The following is a 23,424-nucleotide window of genomic DNA, read 5'->3' on the forward strand; positions in this document are numbered from 1 at the left end:
GTGGAAGTGCTCATAGAACACTAAGCTGAGAAGCAGGCTTTGTCCCAATGAGGACGTTACGCCAAAAAGAGAGAGAAACAAGAAAATACACAAGGCTGCCCACAATTCCCAAAATTTCTTACCACTCATCGTCTGCGTTTGCATTTTGTGCGATTTGTCTCCGAATTTGTTCAGTATGCCCAACGCCACCTTGTACGTTTCCTTTTCCATAACTTTTTCCAGAATCTTTTTCTTCTCCGCCCGGAGCTCTTTCAGCTCGTTCGTGTTGCTGATCACTTTCCGCTCGAAGTACCAGGCCAGCACTTTTTTGATTAATGTGATGCTGCGAAAGAGAAAGCAAATTTGTTTGCATTTGTAATTGCTCAATTAGCGCGCGTAATGTTCAATCTATGCGATATCGACGAAGCTGGATGATAAATAAACCGATAATGGCAAGGTATCTTACATCATTGGGCAGATGAGCAGCGGCAGCGAGTGGATGATCCGTTCGTTCCATGTTGGCGGGAAGAACACAAAGTAGAACACCGCAAACGATATCACGTACAGCCCAATCGAGATGACCAGGAAGTTGGCTACGAAGCGCTTTTGCCGTTGCTGGGTGGTGATCGTGTACTCTTCGATGTCTTTGATTTTTTCTTCCAGGTTTTCCAACACCTCGTAGGTGGTTTTCTCTTTCTGTAACGATTGATGGACGGAAGAAGCGCGTCGGTGAAGGTTTGATGTTATGAAAACGAATGGGCAAAGTAACGATATAATGAATGACCGCATGCACGAATCAACGAGATTTAAGCTTTAAAGTGAATGTGCTTCAATTATCATATGCATTCATGGCATGTTACTTGGACTCCACGAGGAAGGCGCCACGGAACGTGACAAGGTGGCCACTCAGAGCGGCAAATAAAATTCCCGAGTTTTTTCCGGTTTTCCCGATAGTTTTTTTTATATTTTTCACGACTTTAAAATAGAATGATTTACAGTGGAAATTAAACGTAACTTACTCAGAAAATTTGGAATCTAGGTGGCAATACAGTTGCCACTGTCCGTTTAGCCCAAAACGCTGGTGGTAATATAGTTGTCACTGCCCATTTAGTCGAAAAACTAGCTTTTGAGGTGGCATTTAGTTGCCACTGCCCGTTTAGGCAACCAAACCAGCGCTGGTGGCAATATTCTTGCCACTGCCCGTTTAGGGTACTTTTCTTCTTTTGACTTCGACAAAAAGCCGGAAAAGAGATTTTAGAGTGGATTAGGACTTAACCCATAATATAAACTGCGTAGTTCAGCTCATGTCAACCCATAATTTGATTATTTCTTAAAATATTTACCAAATCTATACTTTTACTATAAGTTTGAGCCAATTTTCTTCACGCGGTTAAATTTAGCCATTTTTGAGACTACAAATGGCTTGTTGTGTAAAAGCTTTGTTTAGTACCAAAAAATACCAGGCGTTGTTAGCAATCCCAGTTTTTCGTAAACCACAAAAAATAAGTTCGAAATAAATTGTTTTAAAACAGAAAACATACAAACAGTAAGTGGCAATATAGTTGCCACTGCCTTATAAAGGGTTATGCAAATAAAAGTAAAAAGTATAATCCTGGAAGGTCGAAATTCTCAGAAAATACAATATGATTATAGGATTTACGAATCTTTTACGAATTTCTTAGTAGTATTCCAAGAGTCTCTTCTAAAAAAATCTTGGTAAGTTTGTTTGGGAAACTAATAGGCAATAATCGAATGCCAAAAAAAAACATTCTGGAATTTCTGGTGGAATATCTAGAAAGATTACTCGTGAAAGAATTTTGGAAACGATTTCTAGGGAAATCTTCCGTGCAGTATTTTTGATGGTAGTTTTTAAGATAATTCAAAAGAAAACCAGTGGTGAACTTTGTGGTAGCGTAAATGGCTACTGCAGAAAGTCAGGCAAGCTACTTAGACTGAAACCGTAAACTCTAGGAGAAATTTGAGAGATCAAAAAAGCCTTAGATTTTGTCTGATAATCGTCTAGCACTCAATTATTTCATCAGCGATTGCAATATGAAGTTCTTAGATATTTACTTTCTGATCACATTTTCAGATATGTCAGGAATATCTCCAGGAATTCCTGAAAGATTAGTTTTTGAGAAAATATTTCTCCCAAAATGTAAAGGCAGATTCTATATTTGGGAATTATTTATTTCCATAAACCATACAACTATATTGCTACAGATGCTTTTGAATACTCGCTCGAACTCCCGCGAAAATTTTCATTGGTAGGTTCACTAGAGGTAGTTTCACGAATACTCGAAATTCTCGAGAATTTGCTGAACCAGGAGTTTTACCAGGGACTTATGCTAAAGCTTCACCAAAAGGGGATTTTCCCGATAACTTACTCCGGTTTTCTCCGAACATTTTTTTTCATCAGTTGAACAAATGAGTACATCAAAGAATTTCATGAAAATCAACAGAAATCTTTCGAACAAAATATTAGAAATACTTTTATGAACTACACTAGGCGTGCTTTGAGGAATTCCATCAGATAGGGTGCGAGCACCGGTTTTGGCCAGTCTAAGGGAAATCATTTTTATAAAAATAACCAATAATCCTATGAAAACAACCAATGCGTCAAATGAAAGCTTCCAATCTATATTTTGAAGGAAAAATGCAGCAATCAAGCCAATACTTGATTTTTGTATTAAAAGTGGCACTGGCCAAAATAGAAGCTCTGCCGCAGTTTTGGCCATATTCTTAAGTTTGGTTTCTATTTTGGCCAATCACGTGCATTTCTTATGGGAGTGGCCAAATTAGAAACACCCTGGCCAAAATAGATATATGGGAGCAGATTTTTAAAGGAAATATACCGTAAAATGGGGTGTTAAGGGACGGAAAAATTTTTCGTCCCCATTAATTCATGGGTTCTACTTCTTAAAACTTTCAGGAAAAGCAGTCCGATCACTGTCTTGCTGCCTGCTACGCATATAGATTACAAAATTTGATGATTTTTTGGAGAAATTGAAGATATTTAACAAAGTGTGTGAATTTTTGGAAAATATGAAAAAGGGGTGTTAAGGAATTTAAAGGAATGCATGTAAAAGTTCTTTCTTACATATATTTCAAAGAAAGATAAAAAATGATTAATTGTAAACAGTGACTGTAATATATCTTGAACATCACCGAAAAAGATTATCATAGTCCTGAAGGTGCAGGGAATGTTTCATTGTCATCTACCTTTGTATATGAGTTTTCTTTATGTTAAAGCCTCGAAATCTGAAAAAAATCCCGTCAATTGTATCTGAGTGGCTTCAACTTTTAACAAACACATTATTCACAGTTACTGTTTAGAGTAACCAAATTGAATAGTTCAGACTGACCAACAGGTTGTAAACCAAGTATGTGTATTTACAGTTTTTTGTTCACTAAAAACTCATTTATATTGAACTGTTTTATATGCAAGCATCTTTAGATGGCCTAGGGTGTAAACTGTGTATTCAATGCTGATATTTCTACGCTGGAGTAGGTCGTATTTTAGATTCTGAGATATTTTAGCAGCGACTCATGGCTTCATAAATATTTTCTATTGCAAGAGTTAGTGGCAGTCTGGTTTACATAATATATGGAACAAATGAGCATATTTCACATTTACAAAAAGCTGTCACGTTTTAGCGCCAATCAATAATAATATTTAAATAAGAAAACATATGGAAAATCTATTTTGAAGAATACGCCTTCAATAAAACATACCAAAACACCTAAAGAACACAAATTTCTGTAAAGAGGGGACTATTGCGGAGTTGAGTGATAAATATTTGACCAATCTTCTAATTATATGTATCAATCTAGCACTTGTTTCTTAAGATCTATATTGTATTAGTTGAATTTATCATTCATAGCAACTGTTAGGATGTCTATGACCCAAAATGAAATCCGTTATACGTCATTCAGAGTAGTAACTGCTAAACAATTAATCAATCGCCTCAAAATTTTATGATACAAATAAAAAAAATATATGAGAAATTTTATCCCCTAACACCCCACCAGTTTCTAAAACTAGACTTTTTCACAAAAAATGTTGGTGTTCGAAAACCACCTTAGTTACATCAAATATTTTACCCTAGTTTCGTTTGAAATGAGTTGTAGAACACATAACGATTACTCACATATTTTTCCTAATAATATTTCCGACCTTACAAATAAATGTTTCCTTGGTAGCGAAATTGAGAAAAAGGAATACCATTAAGTTTTTGAATTCTAGTGTCCAGTTAAAGTCGTATTTTCATGAGTGGTAATCCTTATAGTATGCCTTTATTTCCAACACACATTTTAAGCGAATTAGGAAATTGTAAATCAATTTGTATACGGTTTGGCGATTTTTCAAAGTAGTATGTGAAGACGAATCCCTTAACACCCCATTTTACGGTATTTTTTTCTTCTAGTTTTTAATCAAAATGTGTGGTTTTCACAGCTGTAATCATTATATTGTATTAGGATCTACTAGTAAAAATTAAATTTACGCCGATTTAGATCGCAACAGGCTTAATACCGCACTATGGCCAAAACTCCGGACTGGCCAAAACTGAAGCTTCTACCCTATAAAAAATCTTTTTAAATATTCTTTCAAATGTTTTTCACTAACTATTTTTAAATTGTACGAATGTTTTCACCAGAATTCCTCATCCAGATTTTAATAATTTTTAATTTGAATTTCTTCTTGGAGCAATTCATTCATTCAAAATTTTATCAGCATCCTATCCAAATTTCTCAAAGACTTTTCGCTCAAAGGACAAAGGCTGCACAGTGGGAAAAAATAGGTATAAAACGCGAATAAATTCAATATCTCTGGTCGGAGTGGATGGATTCAAATGAATTTTTGACACAAACTGCAAAAATCTCTCTAGTTTCAGAAGAGGAGAGTGTCATTCGCCGCACGATGCTGGAAATCAGTGTATTGAGCTCGTTTTACCCCGTGCTCTCTCTCTTACATTTTTCTGAGAAAATCTTCATCTATTCTCGACTGGTTTGCCCTTCTTATCTAAAACTGTAGAGATTTTTGCAGTTTGTGTCAAAAATTTATTTGAATCCGTCCACTCCGAACAGAGATATTGAATTTATTCGCGTTTTATACCTATGTTTTTCCATTGTGGGCTGTATCAAATATTCTCCTAAGATTGCACAAGAATATTTTTTTTTAAAGAAGTTATATTTTCGTTGTTTTATAAAACTTTTATAGGACGCTTGATGTTTTCTGGATCATGTACATCCTGAAATGCATAAGTGTCAAATGAATCTATAAATATTTGTATGTGTCTCAACCAGTGTTTCCACCAGAATGTTCTTTAGAATATCTTTGAAATTGTTCAAATTGTGATATTAGATAACATCACTATGATTAACTTGATTTGTCATGACTCGGCGACAAGATATTAATTCCCAAGAATTGTTTTGACGTTAGTTCACCCTTACTTACCTTACCGATCAGGCTAAGGCCGGGGTGGCCTCTGCTGTACATAGTAGCCTCCTCCATTCCACTCGGTCCATGGCTGTTTGTCTCCAGTTCCGCACTCTGCGTAGGGTCCGCAGATCGTCCTCCACTTGGTCGACCCACCTAGCTCGCTGCGCTCCACGTCTTCTTGTACCGGTCGGATGACTCTCGAGAACCATTTTAGTCGGGTTGCTATCCGACATCCTGATGACGGGACCCGCCCACCGTAGCCTCCCGATTTTCGCGGTATGGACGATGGTTGGTTCTCTTAGCAGCTGATGCAGCTCGTGGTTCATTCGCCTTCTCCAAGTCCCGTCTTCCATCTGCACTCCGCCGTAGATGGTACGCAACACCTTCCGTTCGAAAACTCCAAGGGCGCGTTGGTCCTCTGCACGTAGGGTCCATGTTTCGTGCCCATAGAGAACGACCGGTCTAATCAACGTTTTGTAGATGGTTAACTTCGTGTTACGGCGAACTTTATTCGATCGTAGAGTTCTGCGGAGTCCAAAGTAAGCACGATTTCCTGCCACAATGCGCCTCTGAATTTCTCTGCTGGTGTCGTTGTCGGCGGTCCCCGCTCTCCTTATTACACCCTCTAACGCAATGTTGAACAGCAAGCACGAAATACCATCACCTTGCCGTAACCCTCTGCGAGACTCGAAGGGACTCGAGAGTGTCCCTGATACTCGAACTACGCACACCACTCGATCCATCGTCGCCTTGATCAATCGTATCAGTTTATCCGGGAATCCGTATTCGTGCATAATCTGCCATAGCTGTTCTCGATCGATTGTATCATACGCCGATTTGAAATCGATGAACAAGTGATGTATGGGCACGTTGTATTCGCGGCATTTCTGCAACACCTGGCGGATGGCGAACATCTGGTCCGTTGTAGCGCGTTCACCCATAAATCCAGCCTGATATTGCCCCACGAACTCTCTTGCAATCGGTGATAGTCGGCGGCATAAAATTTGAGAGAGTATCTTGTAGGCAGCGCTCAGTAGTGTGATCGCGCGGTAGTTCCCGCAATCCAACTTGTCGCCCTTTTTGTAGATGGGGCACACGATACCTTCCATCCATTCCTCCGGTAATACTTCCTCCTCCCAAATCTTTTTTTTTTTTTATAGAATGAGGAAACCTGTTGGTTAGCAACACCGTAGGAAAACCACATTCTGCACTACCTGACCTTGCTCCGCGGCACGCCCGTTAGGGATTACTTCGTAGAGGAGGGGGGGGACTGTGCTTTCGCACTCTCGCTCATCTGTCAGCCATCACACTCGGCATATCTCTAGGGGGCCAACTCGACTAACTGTTGGTCGGCCTGCCATTTCCTTTGGAGGTGGAGCACAATTGTGGATACCGTGTTCGACACGACATTCCACTCGTCCACCCCCGTACACATCCTCTCAATAATGTTATCGGGAGTAGTATCCCTGCCGCATACCTCTAACATGCTCGACCTCTGCTCCGCAAAACGCGGGCACTCGAAGAGTACATGTTCCGCCGTCTCCGCCCTGTTTGCACACTCCGGGCATGAGGGTGAGTTTGCATGCCCGAACCTGTGCAGGTACCACCTAAAGCACCCATGGCCCGACAGGAATTGTGTCAGGTGAAAGTTCACTTCGCCATGGGGTCTACACGTCCACCGGGACACGCTCGGTATGAGCCTGTGTGTCCACCTACCCTTTGTTGAAGAGTCCCAGACTCTTTGCCATTTCACCATAGACGAAGTTCTGGCGTTTCGTCGCGCACCTCTCGTACCTCTTTCATCGTGGCACTCAACATCCTCGGCCAACACCAGTGCTATCGGCATCATGCCCGCTAGCACGCATACCGCGTCTTTCGAGACAGTCCGGTATGCACTGGCCACCCTGAGGCACATCAGCCTATGTACACTCTCTAGTCGGTCAACATTCCTCTGCAGCTTGAGCGCGTTCGACCATGCGGCGGCGCCATACCGTAGTATGGACACCGCGACTGACGCGAGCAGCTTCCGCTTACTCGAGACAACTGCCGAACTGTTTGACATCATCCTAGACAATGCCATAACCGCTACACTCGCCCTCTTACAAGCATACTCGACATGACTACTGAAGCTCAACTTGTCGTCGACCATGACTCCAAGGAGCTTCAGTGAGCGACAGGACTCGATCGAGCACCCGCCCGTGGTGACCACTGCCTGCTGTGCAGACTGGCGGTTGTTCACCACCACCACCTCTGTCTTGTGGTGTGCGAGTGTCAGTTGCCTCGACCTCATCCAGCCCTCCACTATGTCAATCGCATGCGCTGCCGTCAATTCCACCTCTTCGAGCGACTCACCGTATACCACCAGGGTAATGTCGTCGGCGAAGCCAACCAACTTTACTCCCGGTGGTAGTGTTAGCCTCAGTACTCCATCATATGCCGCGTTCCACAGTACCGGACCCAAGATGGATCCTTGCGGTACACCTGCAGTGACATTGTACTGTTTTTGGCCTTCCTCGGTGTCGTAAATCAGCACCCTGTTCTGGAAGTAACTACCCAGAATACGCCTTAGGCCAGCCGGGACACCTAAGCGAGATATGGCGCTCTCTATAGCGGCCCAGCTTACACTATTGAAGGCGTTTCTAACGTCTAGCGTTACGATCGCGCAGTACCGTATGCCTCTCCTCTTTTTCTGCAGCGCAATTTCGGCCAATCCAGTCACCGACCTAATGGCATCCACTGTCGATCTACCTTTGCGAAACCCGTACTGGCTGTCTGATAGCCCAGCGTTGTCCGACCTCTCGGTATAGACCAATAACCTTGACAGAATGATCCGCTCTAGGAGTTTCCCGGCCGTGTCTAGGAGGCAGATTGGTCTATAAGCCGACGGGTCGCCTGGTGGCTTCCCGTGCTTGGGCAGTAGAACCAATTTTTGCCTTTTCCACCTCTCCGGAAACTCGCCGCTATCCAAGCATCTCTGCATAGCCGATCTGACCATGTCAGGGCTAGCCTCGATGGCCGCTTTAATAGCCACCGTCGGAATGCCATCCGGGCCCGGGGCCTTGTTCAGCTTAAGTGATTTCGCAATTGCGGCTAACTCCTCATTCGTCACTGGGGGAACCTCACTCGGACCAGGATGGTCTTGTGGTGTGGGTGCCCATGGTCTTACCTCGTGGTGCGGGAACAACGTTTCCACAATCCTCTGCAGCATCGCAGGAGAGCGTTCCGGTGGTGCAGATGTGCCTTTCGTTTTGCACATGACTACGCGGTATGCATCTCCCCAGGGGGTTGTGTTGGCCGTCTGACAGAGATCGTTGAAGCACGCCCGCTTACGCGCCTTGATCTCTTTGTTCAGTGACAACTTTGCCGCCCTGTATGCCGCCTCTCGTTCCGCTCTCGACTCGTCGGTCCGGGCTCTCTGCATCCTTCTCCTTGCCCTGTGGCAAGATGCACGGAGCTCCGCGATTTCTTGACACCACCAGTACACCGGTCTTCGTCCATTCCTGGGTATGGATCGCCTCGGCATTGCCGCGTCACACGCTCGTCTCAAGGTACCAACTAGACCGTCGCTAGACAAGTAGTCTGTATTCTGCTCCATGAGCATCCGCTCCACAAATGCCGGCTTATCGAAACTCGAGGTTAGCCATCCTCGGTGAGTGTCGCTTATCCTCGACTGCTGCCGTCTACCGCCCTGTTCGATACTGTATCGAATCGCCAGGTGATCACTATGCGTGTACCCGTTATCAACTCTCCAGTCTGAGCTAGGGTTAAGCCCTGGGCTCCAGAAGGTCACATCAATGATGGACTCCGCACCGTTTCTGCTAAAAGTGCTTACACTGCCGACATTCGCGATCTCAACGTTCAATCCCGCCATAGCTTCGAGTAGAGCCCAACCTCTCTCGTTCGTAGAGCGACTGCCCCACTGCCTCCCAAATCTTGGCAATGACCCAGTGTAGTGCTCTCACCAGTGCTTCTCCACCGTATTTCAGAAGCTCGCTTGGTAGTTGATCTGCTCCAGCGGCTTTGTTGTTTTTCAACCGGCCAACCTCCTCCTCAATCTCCTGGAGGTCAGGGGCCGGAAGTCTTTCGTCCTGTGCACATACTCCTAGATCTGTTACCACGCCACCTTCGGTACTTGCAACTTCGCCATTGAGGTGCTCATCGTAATGCTGCCGCCACCTCTCGACCACCTCACGCTCGCTCGTGAGAATATTCACGTGATTATCTCGGCACATGTCGGCTTGTGGCACAAAGCCTCTGCGCGAGCGGTTCAGCTTCTCGTAGAACTTTCGTGTGTCCTTAGCGCGGTACAGCTCTTCCATCGCTTCGCGATCTCGCTCTTCCTGCTGGCGCTTCTTCATCCGGAAGACTGAGTTCTGCCTGTTCCGCGCCTGTTTGTAACGTGCCTCATTCGCTCTCGTACGGTGTTGCAGCATTCCCGCCCATGCTGCATTCTTCTCGTTTTTCAACTGTTCACATTCGCCGTCGTACCAGTCGTTTCTGTGATTCGGAGTCGCGAAGCCTAGTGCTGTAGCCGAGGTACTACCTATGGCGGATCGGATGTCCCTCCAGCCATCTTCAAGTGTAGCTGCGCCAAGCTGCTCTTCCGTTGGTAGGACCACTGCTAACTGCTGCGCGTAGTCTTGAGCCACTTCTACGTTACGAAGTTGCTCGATGTTGAGCCGTGGCGTTCGACTTCGACGTGTGGTGATAACTGTCGAAAGTTTTGAGCGCATGCATACAGCGACTAAGTAGTGATCCGAATCTATATTCGCACTGCGGTATGTGCGGACGTTGGTTATATCTGAGAAGAATTTACCGTCGATTAGAACGTGGTCGATTTGGTTTTCTGTTTGTTGGTCGGGTGATCTCCAGGTGGCTTTGTGGATATCTTTGCGGGGGAAGAAGGTGCTTCGGACTACCATACCACGGGAGGCTGCAAAGTTTACGCATCGCTGGCCGTTATCATTCGATACGGCGTGCAGGCTGTTTCGCCCGATTACCGGTCTGTACAATTCCTCCCTTCCTACCTGCGCGTTCATGTCGCCGACAACGATTTTCACGTCACGCGGCGAGCAACCATCGTATGTTTGCTCTAACTGCGCGTACAACGCTTCTTTCTCGTCATCAGGTCTCCCTTCGTGTGGGCAGTGGACGTTAATGATGCTGTAGTTGAAGAAACGACCCTTAACTCTCAACATGCACATCCTTGCGTTGATCGGCTGCCACCCGATAACACGTTGTCGCATCTTGCCCAACACTATAAATCCTGTTCCCAGTTCATTGGTGGTGCCACAGCTTTGGTAGAAGGTAGCCGCTCGATGCCCGCTTTTCCACACTTTCTGTCCAGTCCAACAAAGTTCCTGCAACGCCACGATGTCGAAGTTGCGGGGATGTAGTTCGTCGTAGATTATCCTGTCACATCCTGCGAAACCTAGTGACTTGCAATTCCATGTTCCAAGTTTCCAATCGTAGTCCTTATTTCGTCGCGTGGGTCTTTGCCGATTGTATCGAGTCGTATTTTCTCCTATGTTATTCGCAATGGGGATTTTTACGGGTGGCTTATTGGGCCTACGCCAACACTCCTGTCTCGCCGGAGGGCCATCGTGCCAGTTCTGTTTAACGTCCCAACCAACACTGGGACGACCACGCGGATGGGGCTACCACCTTGGATCTAGCTGGGCGTGGTGCAGCGTTTCTTAGTCAGCCGCTGGATGCCAGAACAGACGCTGTTTGAGCCGCACCTCCTTGGTGAACAAACGCTCGAATCGTACCTCCTCAATCTAGCTGAAGTCAGAAGGACAACAGTGCCCAGGCTGCACTACCAGCTAAGCACACAACTCTTAGCTGGCGGTCTTTGTCATCGTTTGACCCGTGGAAGCATGAGGTAGGAACTTGTGAGGAACAGAGCTATGTTGGACGCTCTCCTTATCGACTCACCGTTTTGCAGCCGTTAGTTCACCCACTATGTTATTAAGTTCAACAGTTGTTGACTGTATTTCCCACAGATTCTCGTACTTATGCTTCTGGAGACTGTACACATTTTAGAATTTTGGAAATTCCTGGTGGCTAGCAACAATTCCCGAGGTTTTCCCGACTTTTTACCGGTGGTTTCGAATTCCTGAGCTTTTCCCGAAATTCCCGACTGGGTGGCCACCCTGACGTGAGCTTAGCTTAACTTAAGGTGCCGGCCAAAGTGGACGAGTCACGCGGCGCGGCGCGGAAATTTGCACGCAAAGGAATAACAATCAATAATAAGGAGCTGTCAAATCGCATGGGAAATTCGCGTCGCGTCGTGTGACGCGTCCACTCTGGCCGCACCCTAAGGTACCGGCCAGAGTGGACGCGCAACGCGACGCGGCGCGGAAATTTGAACGCAAAGGAATAACATTCAATAATAAGGAGCTGTCAAATCGTATGGGAAATCCGCGTCGCGTGACGCGTCCACTCTGGCCGTACCCTAACTCTACAGCGAGCGTACTCAATATAAACAGGTAAGAATATGCTAGCCAACATGAAATACAAAGCTTAGTTTAGCTTCTTTCCGTATGAAGGTTTTTATTAGGGGTTTCGCAGAAAGTCCTCCTGAAATTCTTCCAGGTGTTCCACCGAAAAATCCACCAGGAGTTCACCGGGGATTCTCATAAAATGTCTCTGAGATTTTCATTACAAGTAATTAATTTAATTATTAAATACAATTCAGGTGGAGTTCTCATGTATTGTTTTATCCGGGATTCACTAAGATATTCATTCGGAGATTCTCGCGGGAGTTCCTTCCGGGATCATTACAAATGTTCCTTCGAGGAATTCATTCCTAAATTCCTAAATTCCTAAATTCGTCGGGTTTCCTCCAGTGATTTTTTTTATTCTTTATTATTGTGTTTTTTAACTTTTAATGTTAGTTCAACACACTAAATTAATGATTAATGAACAAATGAGAGAGCTGTTAAATGAATTCATACAGGTTGCAATCGTGGAGAAACTTGAATAGTGTTTTGATGGTATCCGGATCGTCCCGTAGGACTTCTCCAATATTACCAGCGATGTTGTGGAGTCGGCGTTGGCCTTCGTAGATGGGACACACGCAAATAACATGTTCTACTGTGGCTGGGATGTGGCACACTTCACACTCCTTGCGGAACGGACCACCTCCGATGTTGTGTGATAGAAGTGTGTGCCCGGTTCGCAATCGAGAGATTACTCTCTGGTCTTTGAGCACTGGCAAATCAGTCCATGGTTCAACCGTGTCTTTTATTTTCCGCAGGAAAGCAGTTCTTGATTGGCTCCATAGGTTACCTTAGTGCTGACGGAAGCTGGATGGGAGAGCGATCCATCAGAAAACCAGTGAGCAAAGTTTGGGTAGGAGACACGCAAAAGTTCAGCGACCGACCTTCGTAGAGCAGCAGAGTTACAGCCGGCGGAGAAACTGTTTTTTATCCGATTGTCAAGTTCTTCCGGGATTCGTTCAGGAAGTCCTTCTAGGTTTCCTGTTGAAGTAATTTTATGGGTTCCTCTCATAGTTCCTTCTGGTATTTCTTCAGAATTTTCTTCTAAGATTACACCAGGAGTGGCATCAAGGACCTCTCCAGAAATTTCACCAGGGGTATCTTCTTCAGAACTTCCAGACTCCTGGAAAATAAGTAAAGGTTCTTCCTGGAGTTCCTTCTAAGATTTATCCAAAAAATCATTCAGGATATCATTCCGGGGTTCCTATAAGAACTTCTTCTGATATCTGGGATGCTGCAAGATTTCTTGTTGGAATTCTTGCACATTACATATTCTGGACGTTTCTTTAATTTTGCTCATGGAAATACTCCAGAAGTGTCGTTTATTCTTAATGGATGTATTACAAAACGTGATCTTCAGTTCCTTATGAAATTTCTCAAACAACTTCTTAAGGAAAATCTCCAGCAGTTTTGTAGGGAATTTCTACACGAGCGATTTCTGAAATTCCTTCAATAGTTTCTTCCCAGATCTTAAGACATTCCAAAAGGTTTTGAAAAAAAAACATCAGAAACCTATTGATTTACAAGTATTTTGTTTATTGTTTCCCAACAACAGGTCGGACTCGATTATCCGGGGCTCGATTATCCGGGGCTAGATTATCCGGAATTTTAAACTCGATTATCCGGAGTATTTTTTGTTGAGATTTTTTTGATCTTTAATGCAGAAATTCAAAATCGTTCAATATTATAATACTGTGCTGACCCGATTTTGGGAGGCCTTGATTGCGTTTTCTCCAGATATTATCGATTTTCTGATCCGGTTGTGTTAGCATTTTTTTTAAACAAGAAAAAGTGTTTTACGTTCGGCATACCGTTTTACAATCAATCTAAATATCAGTTGATATATTTTGGAATCATGTACAAATTACGTAGGGGTAGGCGGGGCAATATGGACACCCGGGGCAGAATGGACACTAGAGTGGGTCATCATTTATATGGAAAAATGAAAAATTCAATGATATCCCATCAGATCAAAGCTTTTTTGATCCCATTTCAAGACCCAAGTAAGTGTGCAAAATTTGGGCACGATCGCTTATGTCTACGTTTTGCGCATCGCGTTTGAAGATTGTATGGGGTTTTACATGGGAAAACACACTTTTTTGCATTTCTCTCACAACAAGCTCGAATTTTTCTAAAACCATGTAATCGATAAAGTGAAAACATAGCCTAGGGTGTCCTGAAAAACTTTGACGAAGACCGCGAAGTGATCTGATGCTTATGAAAAAAGTTATAGCGTTGACATTGCTTGGCAAAAAGCATGATTTTGTTGCTATTGTTATTCCTTTACATGTTAAAACATAAACACATGCATGCGGTTCGTTGGTTATAACTATTTTCACAAGCATCGGATCGCTTTGCGGTCTTCAGCAAAGTTTTTCAGAACATCCTAAGCTATCATTTTACAGTATCGGGTAAAAAATTTCAGACAAAGTTTTTCAACTTATGATAAAAATGCAAAAAAGTATGTTTTCCCATACAAAATCCCATACACATTTCAATTGCAATGCGCAAAGTGTAGACGCAACCGATCGTGCTCAAATTTTGCACAGATACTTAGGTCCCGAAACGGAACCAAAAAAACTTTGATCTGAGAAAACGGTTTCGATGACCCACACTAATGGACACCCTCAATATTTTGAAATATGAGAACTTTTTTGAACTTTTAATGAATGGAGAATATAGTCCATTTGTCTAAAACATAGTTTCAGGAAAGAAACATTCGAAATTAAAATTATACTTGATTTTACACAAAAAACTTGTGTCCTCCGTTTTTTGTGCATGGAAATTATAATTTTTACACCATCTAAAATAAGATTTAGTGATTAATTTATTGCAGGTCGATAAAAACCTGATATTTCGTCAAAATGTATCAAAAAACTAAACTTTTTTGACATCTTGCCAGGTAAAGTTGGCAAAAACCTTAGGGTGTCCATATTGCCCCGCCTACCCCTAACAAACAAATCTCTTGTTATATTCGAAAAGGGCCAAACCATTTAAAATTACGTTTCAGCGAAAAAAGAAATGCTAACTATGCGACTGTTTTCAAAATATAGTTTACGGTAACAGACGTCAATCCAGGAATTTCCCAAACAATGCCTGTAGAGATTCCTTCGGCTATTACTGTTAGGATTCCTCTAGAATTTCCATGGAAAAATCCTCCAGAGATTTTTTAAATGATGAATTCCCCATACAAACATCCAGCAGTTGGAAGCATTCAAATAAGATGATGAATTCCTCTTGGTATCAATTGGTATTCCTCCAAGAATTCCGTATGGAATCCTTCAGTCCGCCTGGGATTTCTTTAGGAATTACTACTGCAGATTCTTCCTTACCTTTCTTTACCTACAATACCACCAGGGCAGAGGTTCCCAAACTTTTTTCTATCGCGGCGCCTTTTGAAATTTTCAAAAATGTCGCGGCGCCTTTTGAAATTTTCAAAAATGTCGCGGCGCACCAACAACTTCTTACAACGATTTTTGATGGTTTTAACACCTTCCAGTTTTTTTTTCAATCCTTAACCTCGAAACAGCCGCGAGTACTTTGGCTTCCCAAACTAACATAGTCTTAAGGCAGTAATAAATTGTAAAATGTAAAATCAATGTAAAAACAAAAGATTTCGGCTCAGTTAGGGGCTGTCCATAAACCACGTGGTCATGAGGGGGGGGGGGGGGGGGTTCGGCCAATGACCATTTTGTATGGACAAATAAAAAAATTTGTATGGCCAAATGACCACGCGGGGGGGGGGGGTTGAAAAGTCCAAAACAAATGACCACGTGGTTTATGGACAGCCCCTTATGCCCATTTGGCGCCCGAGCCTTCCAAATAAACGAATAAGTAAAAAAAAACAACTTCCAGTTCAAAACTTCAATGTCATGTTTTCTTTTGCTTTTTAAATCAAAATTGCTTAAAGATTCTCAGATCTTTAAAAAATAACATTAGAGGAAGTCAAACCAAAACATACAAATTTGAGAAAAAAAGTATATAGTTTACCCTATTATAGAGAAAAAGATATAAAAATGGATTGTTTAATCTTTTATTCCGTATTTTTCACGATAAGAAGATGAAACAGCCTACAGCTAAAAATCTCAATAATAAAGGCAAGAATTTACGGTAGTGATGAAAGTAAACTTGTCGTCCCGAAACTTTTGAGACAGTGAAGACCGGGAGATTGATAATAATTATTCTGGAAAGAACTTCAAAAAAGTTCCTTGAAATACAGGGGATGGCCAAAATGTTTGGGATAGGCAACTTTTTTGTCTCTCACAAAAAAGTTCAACATGCTATAACTTTTCATAGAGTGCATCAAATATTCTCAAATTTTGACTGTTTGTCAACCTATTATATGTACATCATTGGTTCAAATTTGGGCTCGATTGATTAATCTTTCGCAAAGTTAGAACCGTTCGGGTAAAACACTATTTTTTAAACAACTCATTTTTGAGCTGTCATATCTCGGAAACCAGTGAACCGAATTGAATGAAATTTTGAACATACACTAACAATATACAAATGCTTCACAAACTATTAAAACATAGATACTTTTTGAACGTTGAAAAAAATTATCATGGATTTACACTTTTTGGATTTTTCTCGAAAAAATGTAATTTTTTTAAGTCAATGTCAATAAATTTTAGTGCTGATGTCCAAAGATTTTCCACTTCTGTTCTCAAGTTACCTTAAATCATATATATTAAAGCCAATTTAGAATAAAAGAAGAGCACACTTAGTAATTTTTGTGTGGTATTGTAAATTTGACTTATTTTCCTTTATATGGGTAAAAATTTCAACCCGGTATAACTTTATTCGCCGTGAGAAAATATTACATTTTATAATGTTGTATTAAGTATCAATATATTGTTGATAAACGTTAAAAAAAATATTCAATTCGGTTCACTGGTTTCCGAGATATGACAGCTCAAAAATTAGTTGTTTAAAAAATAGTGTTTTACCCGAACGGTTCTAACTTTGCGAAAGATTAATCAATCAAGCCCAAATTTGTACCAATGATGCACATATAATAGGTTGATAAACGGTCAAAATTTGAGATTTTTTGGTGCACTCTATGAAAAGTTATAGCATGTTGAACTTTTTTGTGAAAGAAAAAAAGTTGCCTATCCCAAACATTTTGGCCATCCCCTGTATTTACTCTGAAATACAATGAATTTATGAAATCGAAATAAAAAAAAATAACAATTTTAATGTTTTAGCGAAAAACAATTTAAATCTCCAGAAATGTTTGAATTTGGAAAAAATCTAAAAGTTTCAGGATATGAGAAATTTCGGAAAACTTTAAAAGACTTTGGAATAAATGCTTTTAAATTGAAAATTTGGAAGAGGGAAAGCTCCATTGAGTACCTCTCTTTCGAAGTCTTCCTTATCCCCTCCTTTGGCATTAGGGTCATTTTTGACCAAAACCGTACACTACGTCAGCGAGCTGTTGCTAACGTGATGCAAAAGGAAGGTTTAAAAGTGAAGACTTTGCTATACAATACAAGAAAGATTGAGACGACACTAATTTTACTAAATAAAACAAAAACATAAAAGGCAGCGTCCATTTATTACGTAACGCTAAAATTGGCATTTCTAGACCCCCCTTCCCCCCTCCGTAACGCTTTTTTGTATGAAACCCCGAAAATTTTTGTATGGACCGTAACGCTCGGCCATGCTCCCCCCTCCCCCTATAGCGTTACGTAATTTGTGGACGGCGCCAAAGATGTTCCGCCTGCAAGAGTTTGTTTTTTGTGTTTTGGCTCAACAGCCTGCGGCGCACCTGACAAATGTTCGCGGCGCACCAGGGCGCCGCGGCGCACAGTTTGGGAAGCACTGCACCAGGGTATTCTCTATTAATGTCCGAAGAATTATTCTTGCGATTCTTGGAAAGATTTCTCCAAGGACTTTCTAGTTTCCTACAGAATTTTCTGTTGGTGCAGCATAAGAAGTCCTTTAGGGAGGAAGTTCCAAAAGTACTGCTGGAGTTTCTAAACGGATTATTCCAGGAGCTCCTTTTCCTTGGATTTCTGCAGAGTTTCTTCCATATATTCCTCAGGATATTTTTAGGGATTTCTCCAGGAACTCCCATATACCCGAGCAGGAGAGAATAGGTGTAGAATATTAAACTGAGATATGCAAAACCTAAATCAATAAATGGTGCGTGTTCTATAATTCAATAAAACCTCAAGCAGTCCTCAATACCAAACCAATAACTCGTTGAGGTATTTTTGTCGATGACTCAACATCTCGTCTTGGTATGATATCTAATTCGTTCCTGATCAGGTATAACCCTTCAGGATGTTGTCCATGAATTCCTCTGGGGATTTTTCAAGAAATTTTTATAGAAACCTTCTATAAATTACAGTAATTCTAATAGTGGTTCAGAAACTTCTTTTAAACTTCTCTAAAGATTCCTCCAGTGATTTATCCAGGGACAAATCAACAAATTCTTTTAAAGCATGTTTTTGCGGGATTGACATCACCGCTCTCAGTAGGAGTAGGCGGGGCAATATGGACACCCTAAGGTTTTTGCCAACTTTACCTGGCAAGATGTCAAAAAAGTTTAGTTTATTGATACATGTATCCTTTTAAAGTCTATTTAGCATCTATTGCATAAGAATGCTCACGAAGAAAAATGATTTATCCACTTCAAAAAATGTTATGAAAAATGTTAGTTTTTCATGACCGTCTTCAAGCATACGGGTCAGAATGGACACACCCATGGGGCAATATGGACACCATGAGACTTTTACGAATTTCGTACATTATTTACACCTATAAAGTCATTTCTTTACAAAACAACTATTATGGATGAATAATACGCCGAAGTAGTTCATTTTTGTTCAGTTAATTTAAATTCAGGCTGTTTTGGATGAAGCTTCGTTTTTATCGGCATGTACTGCTGTGCCTAGAACAACTATTTTCCACTGCTGTCTTTTTTGACCAATTTGTTTCACCCTATGTCTACTATAGTGAACATTTAACCGAAAATATACTGAAATTGAATAATTTGGTTGGTTTGTGATTTAGGTTATATTTTTCCCTTGCCGCTTCTTTCAAAAGGTGAGTGTCCATTTTGCCCCGGCAGCAGAAGATATTTCCAAACTTGATTTTTGATATAATAAAGAAGAAAATATAAACATGTTAAGCATGTAGATACAGCAAAACTACTTGCATGTGTTCTAGAAATATCAGGTTTTAATCGATCGGCAATAAATTAATCACTAAATCTTATTTTAGATGGTGTGAAAATTATTATTTATTATGCACAATAAACGGAGGACACAACTTTTTCGTGTAAAATCAAGTATAATTTTAATTTCGAATGTTTCTTTCCTGAAACTACGTTTTAGACAAATGGACTATATTCTCCATTCATTAAAAGTTCAAAAAAGTTCGCATATTTCAAAATATTAAAGGGTGTCCATATTGCCCCGCCTACCCCTACTACGTGTGTATCATAGACTTAGCGCAGAAGCTCTGGGTTAGAAGACTTTGTAATATAACCCGGAAAGGCAACGAAAACGAATCCACTCGTGATGTTTATTTATATTTGCCGCTCAATTATGAATTATGATTCAAGCTGTCTACACCTGTTCCACTTCACTAATAAAAATGTATTGATTTTGAATTTTGGCTCTGTTTGACGTGCAGATTCAGAATATCGAATTATCTCAACATTGTTGAAGAAGTATTATAAGCTCCGAGAAGACTGTGTTGCAGTAGGCATATCATGGCGACAAAACTTAGAAGATAAAATTGTTCCGCTATAAATAGCAATAGTACATTTCTAATACTACAGCCCAATTCATTACATTTTTTCTCGTTCATTAAAACTGACAAAAATTAACATCCCTTCACAATTCTTTTTTCACTGTATTGTTTCCTTTGATAGAATCAGAACCTTTTTATGGAGTTCAAAATTCACAAAAAAAAACTATGTCGATTTTCATTTCATTTTCATTTTGCAGCATTTGGTGGGGCAATGAGAGCGCAAGTCAGTCCAAAGCCGATGATAAGGAGGGGTAATGGCTGAATAGTCTTTGCTGACCACATAAACGCCATGGGATAGGAAAAGGGTATTTTGGTGTGGGATTAGGGTGTTGGTACAGACTTGACAATATCAATGCTATTCAGATGCAAACTAATTTTAAGGCTCAATAGTGAATCACATAGCTTCCGAAACCAAAAAACAATAATCCACAAAATACCAAGTAAGCCAAAGAAAGAAAAAGCGCCCGATTGTTTGTTTTGTCAATTATAACAAACGGAAACTTCTACCCTCTCCGACTCGCCAGTCATCCCGGAAAAAATGTCCCTTCAGTTCTGGAAAATATATTATCCCCAATTAAGCCTTTAATCGAATTGTCCGCGTGGTCTTGTAGTACCCCTGCTAGGTAAGAACCAGTCATTGCCATACATATTAAATGCTAGACATGACCCCATGGATAGCATTTGCACATGTAAAAGCTTTGCTGATGTGACTTTCCTATTGGGCATTTCTCTCATCACATGTTTGTCTTCAAAACCTTTTCAAGCTTAGAAAATTGGAGTTAATAAACAATACATTACAAGGTTCGAATTCCCATAGAATGAGATCATTCATTCGCACTACAACACCATAGGAGATAATACCACATTGGCTGACTACAGTACAAATGCGAAAAATCTCCCTTTTCCCCCTATCCGCAACCCGGGGACGCGCCCTGTTGGATTTCGAAAGCCTCGGAGAATATTACAAACCTTCAATGGCATTCCCATACACTAACCCACATTGCCCATTCAGGGGTCTGACTGGGCCTATTACCCTCCCTCAGTTTGTAATATTCTCACCAACTTGGAATTATATTTTCCCGGCACATAAATGACTTCGACAAATGTTCGATATACTATGCAGTAGCATGATCAGTAATCAGATGACTTGAAGATCTGATTTTTACAGAATTGTTTGCCATTGATTATACATTCAGCTATTCCAATCATTACTGCAAATCACATCGACTACATGCCTGAAATCAAAGCTTCCTGGAAGATATAATCCAGGCCCAGGGGAAAAAAAAAACTATGTCGATTTTGTCAGCCTAAAATACAATCAAGGTCCCACTGTATTGACCAATCCAAATTCCTGTGTGGTAGTGGTTTGTGTTCAGGTTTCCTCCTGTTAATCTATCTGTAAGAACTTTGTAAACATCTTTTGTTCTCACGTATATGGATAGGCTTGCATTAGGTTTCGTGAGACATTTTTTGGACAACTCAATACAATATTCTAAAGGAACGCCTATAACTTACGTCACGCTTTACGAGGACAAGAGGAATTAAACATTAGGGGTACTCACTAAACAGATTAAATTGCTGTGTAAGCCATGATTTTCTGCTTATTTGAAATGTTTCATGATTTTGCGAACGAAATAATCAAAGATTGCCTTGGTGATCGCAACGTTTAATCAATTTAATCAGTCTACGCTGTTAAGTGAATCCCCCTATAGTCCATTTTACGAGCCGATTTTATGAATGAATTTTGACAGGAGGTTGCGTCCAATAACCCGTGAAAACCAATATAATCATCAACATTGTTGTCACTTCGTAAAATGGCTCATTGTGTGATGACCAATACGAAAACTTCAGGGGTCTCATTAAAGCAGTATGACTAGGAGGAAGGAAAAAAAATGTGTTACATAATTTATGGACGTCCCCTAATTTAAATTTCTGGCTACGTCACAGTTTCATGCACATAAAATAACAAAAACATATACGTCTTCTATATATATATATAAAATTTTAAATAAAAATTTAATATTTTTTTCGTGATTCGATTATCCAGAGTGAAATAAAAATCAATACTCCGCATAATCGAGTCCGACCTGTATTTAGCGAATTTGCAACAATTTTTGTTTAAGCACGTTTTCCAGAAACGATTTTTTGTCGTGGAAAAAATAGTAGTCTCAATTCAGTCTCGAAATCCAAAACAGAATGGCATCATAATATTTTTTTATGTGTATCATCGCATCCCTGAGGAAAGCACGGTGCTATCAGAATATGCAACAATACAGCCTTAGGTTATCCAACGTCAACCTTGCGTTATATCTTACCTATCCCCATTCGACCCCTATTTCTCCCGATAAGTGCACGGCAGTCATATATCAATAAACGACATTTACTCACCCGAAATCGTGAAATTATAGCCCCCATGGTACCGTTTTACTGCTCTGGGCTGGGTTCTAAGAACTACGTCAATCGAATATGTTGATGCTTCGCCAGCCAAATCAAATCCTCAGATATTTGCCATCAAATGCCACTTGATCATCGGCCACCGGACTTTTCTGCAAAAAAGTCAATCTAATAATAACACTATCCATGAACACACGCAGCACGTCGCCATCGGAGGAACCAAAATAATCCAAAAATAGCGCTCTCTAGTATCAGTAGCGGCACTGGTCAACACACAGACAGTCCTTTCACCAGGCGGCCACTCACTTTTGCACTTTGATTTCTCTTTCCGGTCACGAAAGGAAACGTCGTCCGTCACTGCACGATCTTCCCCACCGATGCAAGTCCTTTCCGATGCAACGGAATCGAATCTTCTTACTTTTCCTCTTCGGGCGTTATCACCGAAGCTCCCCTGCCACTTTTGGGATGAAATTTTGTTCCCGTCTCTGATTCACTATTTGCCAACTGAGCGGCTGTTATCACACACGACGGCGAACCCACAACCCACTCACTCACCCGATAAATAAATAGAAACGAATGCTCACCTTTGCTTCGCGGGGCGTACGACTTTTTTTTTTTTGTTTTTGCTAGCTTTTGTATTTTTTGATACGTTTCCTTTTTTTGCCAACACAGAGTCCAGCGTCAGCCGCCGTTTGATGATGATATGCGAATGCGATGCGAAGAAGATTTTCGTATTTTTTTTGTTTTGTCCTTTTGCGGTTGGTTTGTGAACTGTCACGAAAAAAAACGGTCAAAATATGAACCGGTTCGGCAGGGTTGCTTCAGCAAAAGAACGGATCATGACTTTTCAAAGGGACGTAATGCCTGGTTTAGACAGTGCAAGTAACTTGATTCAAGTCAATGGAAAATGCCCAATTGAATGCGAATTGAACGTGTAAACACCACCGTTCATCTCAGTTGAGCAACTGACTTGACTTGAACGAAAGTTGAACATGTTCAACTTTTTTGTTCAAGTCAAACGAAATCATCTCACTTGCCCCGTCTGAACACGCAATTCATGTGAGTTGAATTCAAGTCATCTGTCAAATGAGCTGAATTCAATTCAGTTTGCTTACGCACCGCACGAGTTGAAGAATGTAAACACTTGCTTCAATTGAGATGCATTCAAGAGCGTGCAAATGGACACCCAAGTCATTTGCTCAGTCTAAACACGTCATTCCATTGGATTGAACATGTTTGAGAAGTTTGCAACTCACATGCTCGTTTCAATTGAACAGTCTAAACCAGGCATAAGTATTTTGCCTTTTGACTGATCCGAGAAACCCAAAACTCTAGATTGAG

The 23,424-nt window shown here is 41.3% G+C and overlaps 1 protein-coding gene across 3 annotated transcripts in view; it reads right to left on the reverse strand.

Annotated features, from left to right (window-relative positions):
- The window catches only part of LOC109425134 (endoplasmic reticulum junction formation protein lunapark-A), a 28,990-nt gene extending 6,160 nt beyond the window's left edge, over window positions 1–22,830 (reverse strand). The window contains exons 1-4 of one of the 3 annotated variants that reach the window (XM_019700363.3): window positions 22,668–22,830; window positions 22,078–22,235; window positions 446–675; window positions 123–322 (exon numbers count right to left, since the gene is read on the reverse strand). In XM_019700363.3, coding sequence (XP_019555908.2) covers window positions 123–322; window positions 446–675; window positions 22,078–22,104 — 457 coding nt within the window. In that variant the 5' untranslated portion in view covers window positions 22,105–22,235; window positions 22,668–22,830. Of the gene's footprint in view, window positions 1–122; window positions 323–445; window positions 676–22,077; window positions 22,236–22,389; window positions 22,642–22,667 lie in introns of those variants that run through there. The other 2 variants (XM_019700365.3, XM_019700362.3) reach the window with 2 other exon arrangements.
- Between the last annotated feature and the right edge of the window lie 594 nt (window positions 22,831–23,424).

This window comes from Aedes albopictus, chromosome 2 (assembly GCF_035046485.1).
Source record: "Aedes albopictus strain Foshan chromosome 2, AalbF5, whole genome shotgun sequence".
Classification (NCBI taxonomy): Eukaryota; Metazoa; Arthropoda; class Insecta; order Diptera; family Culicidae; genus Aedes; species Aedes albopictus.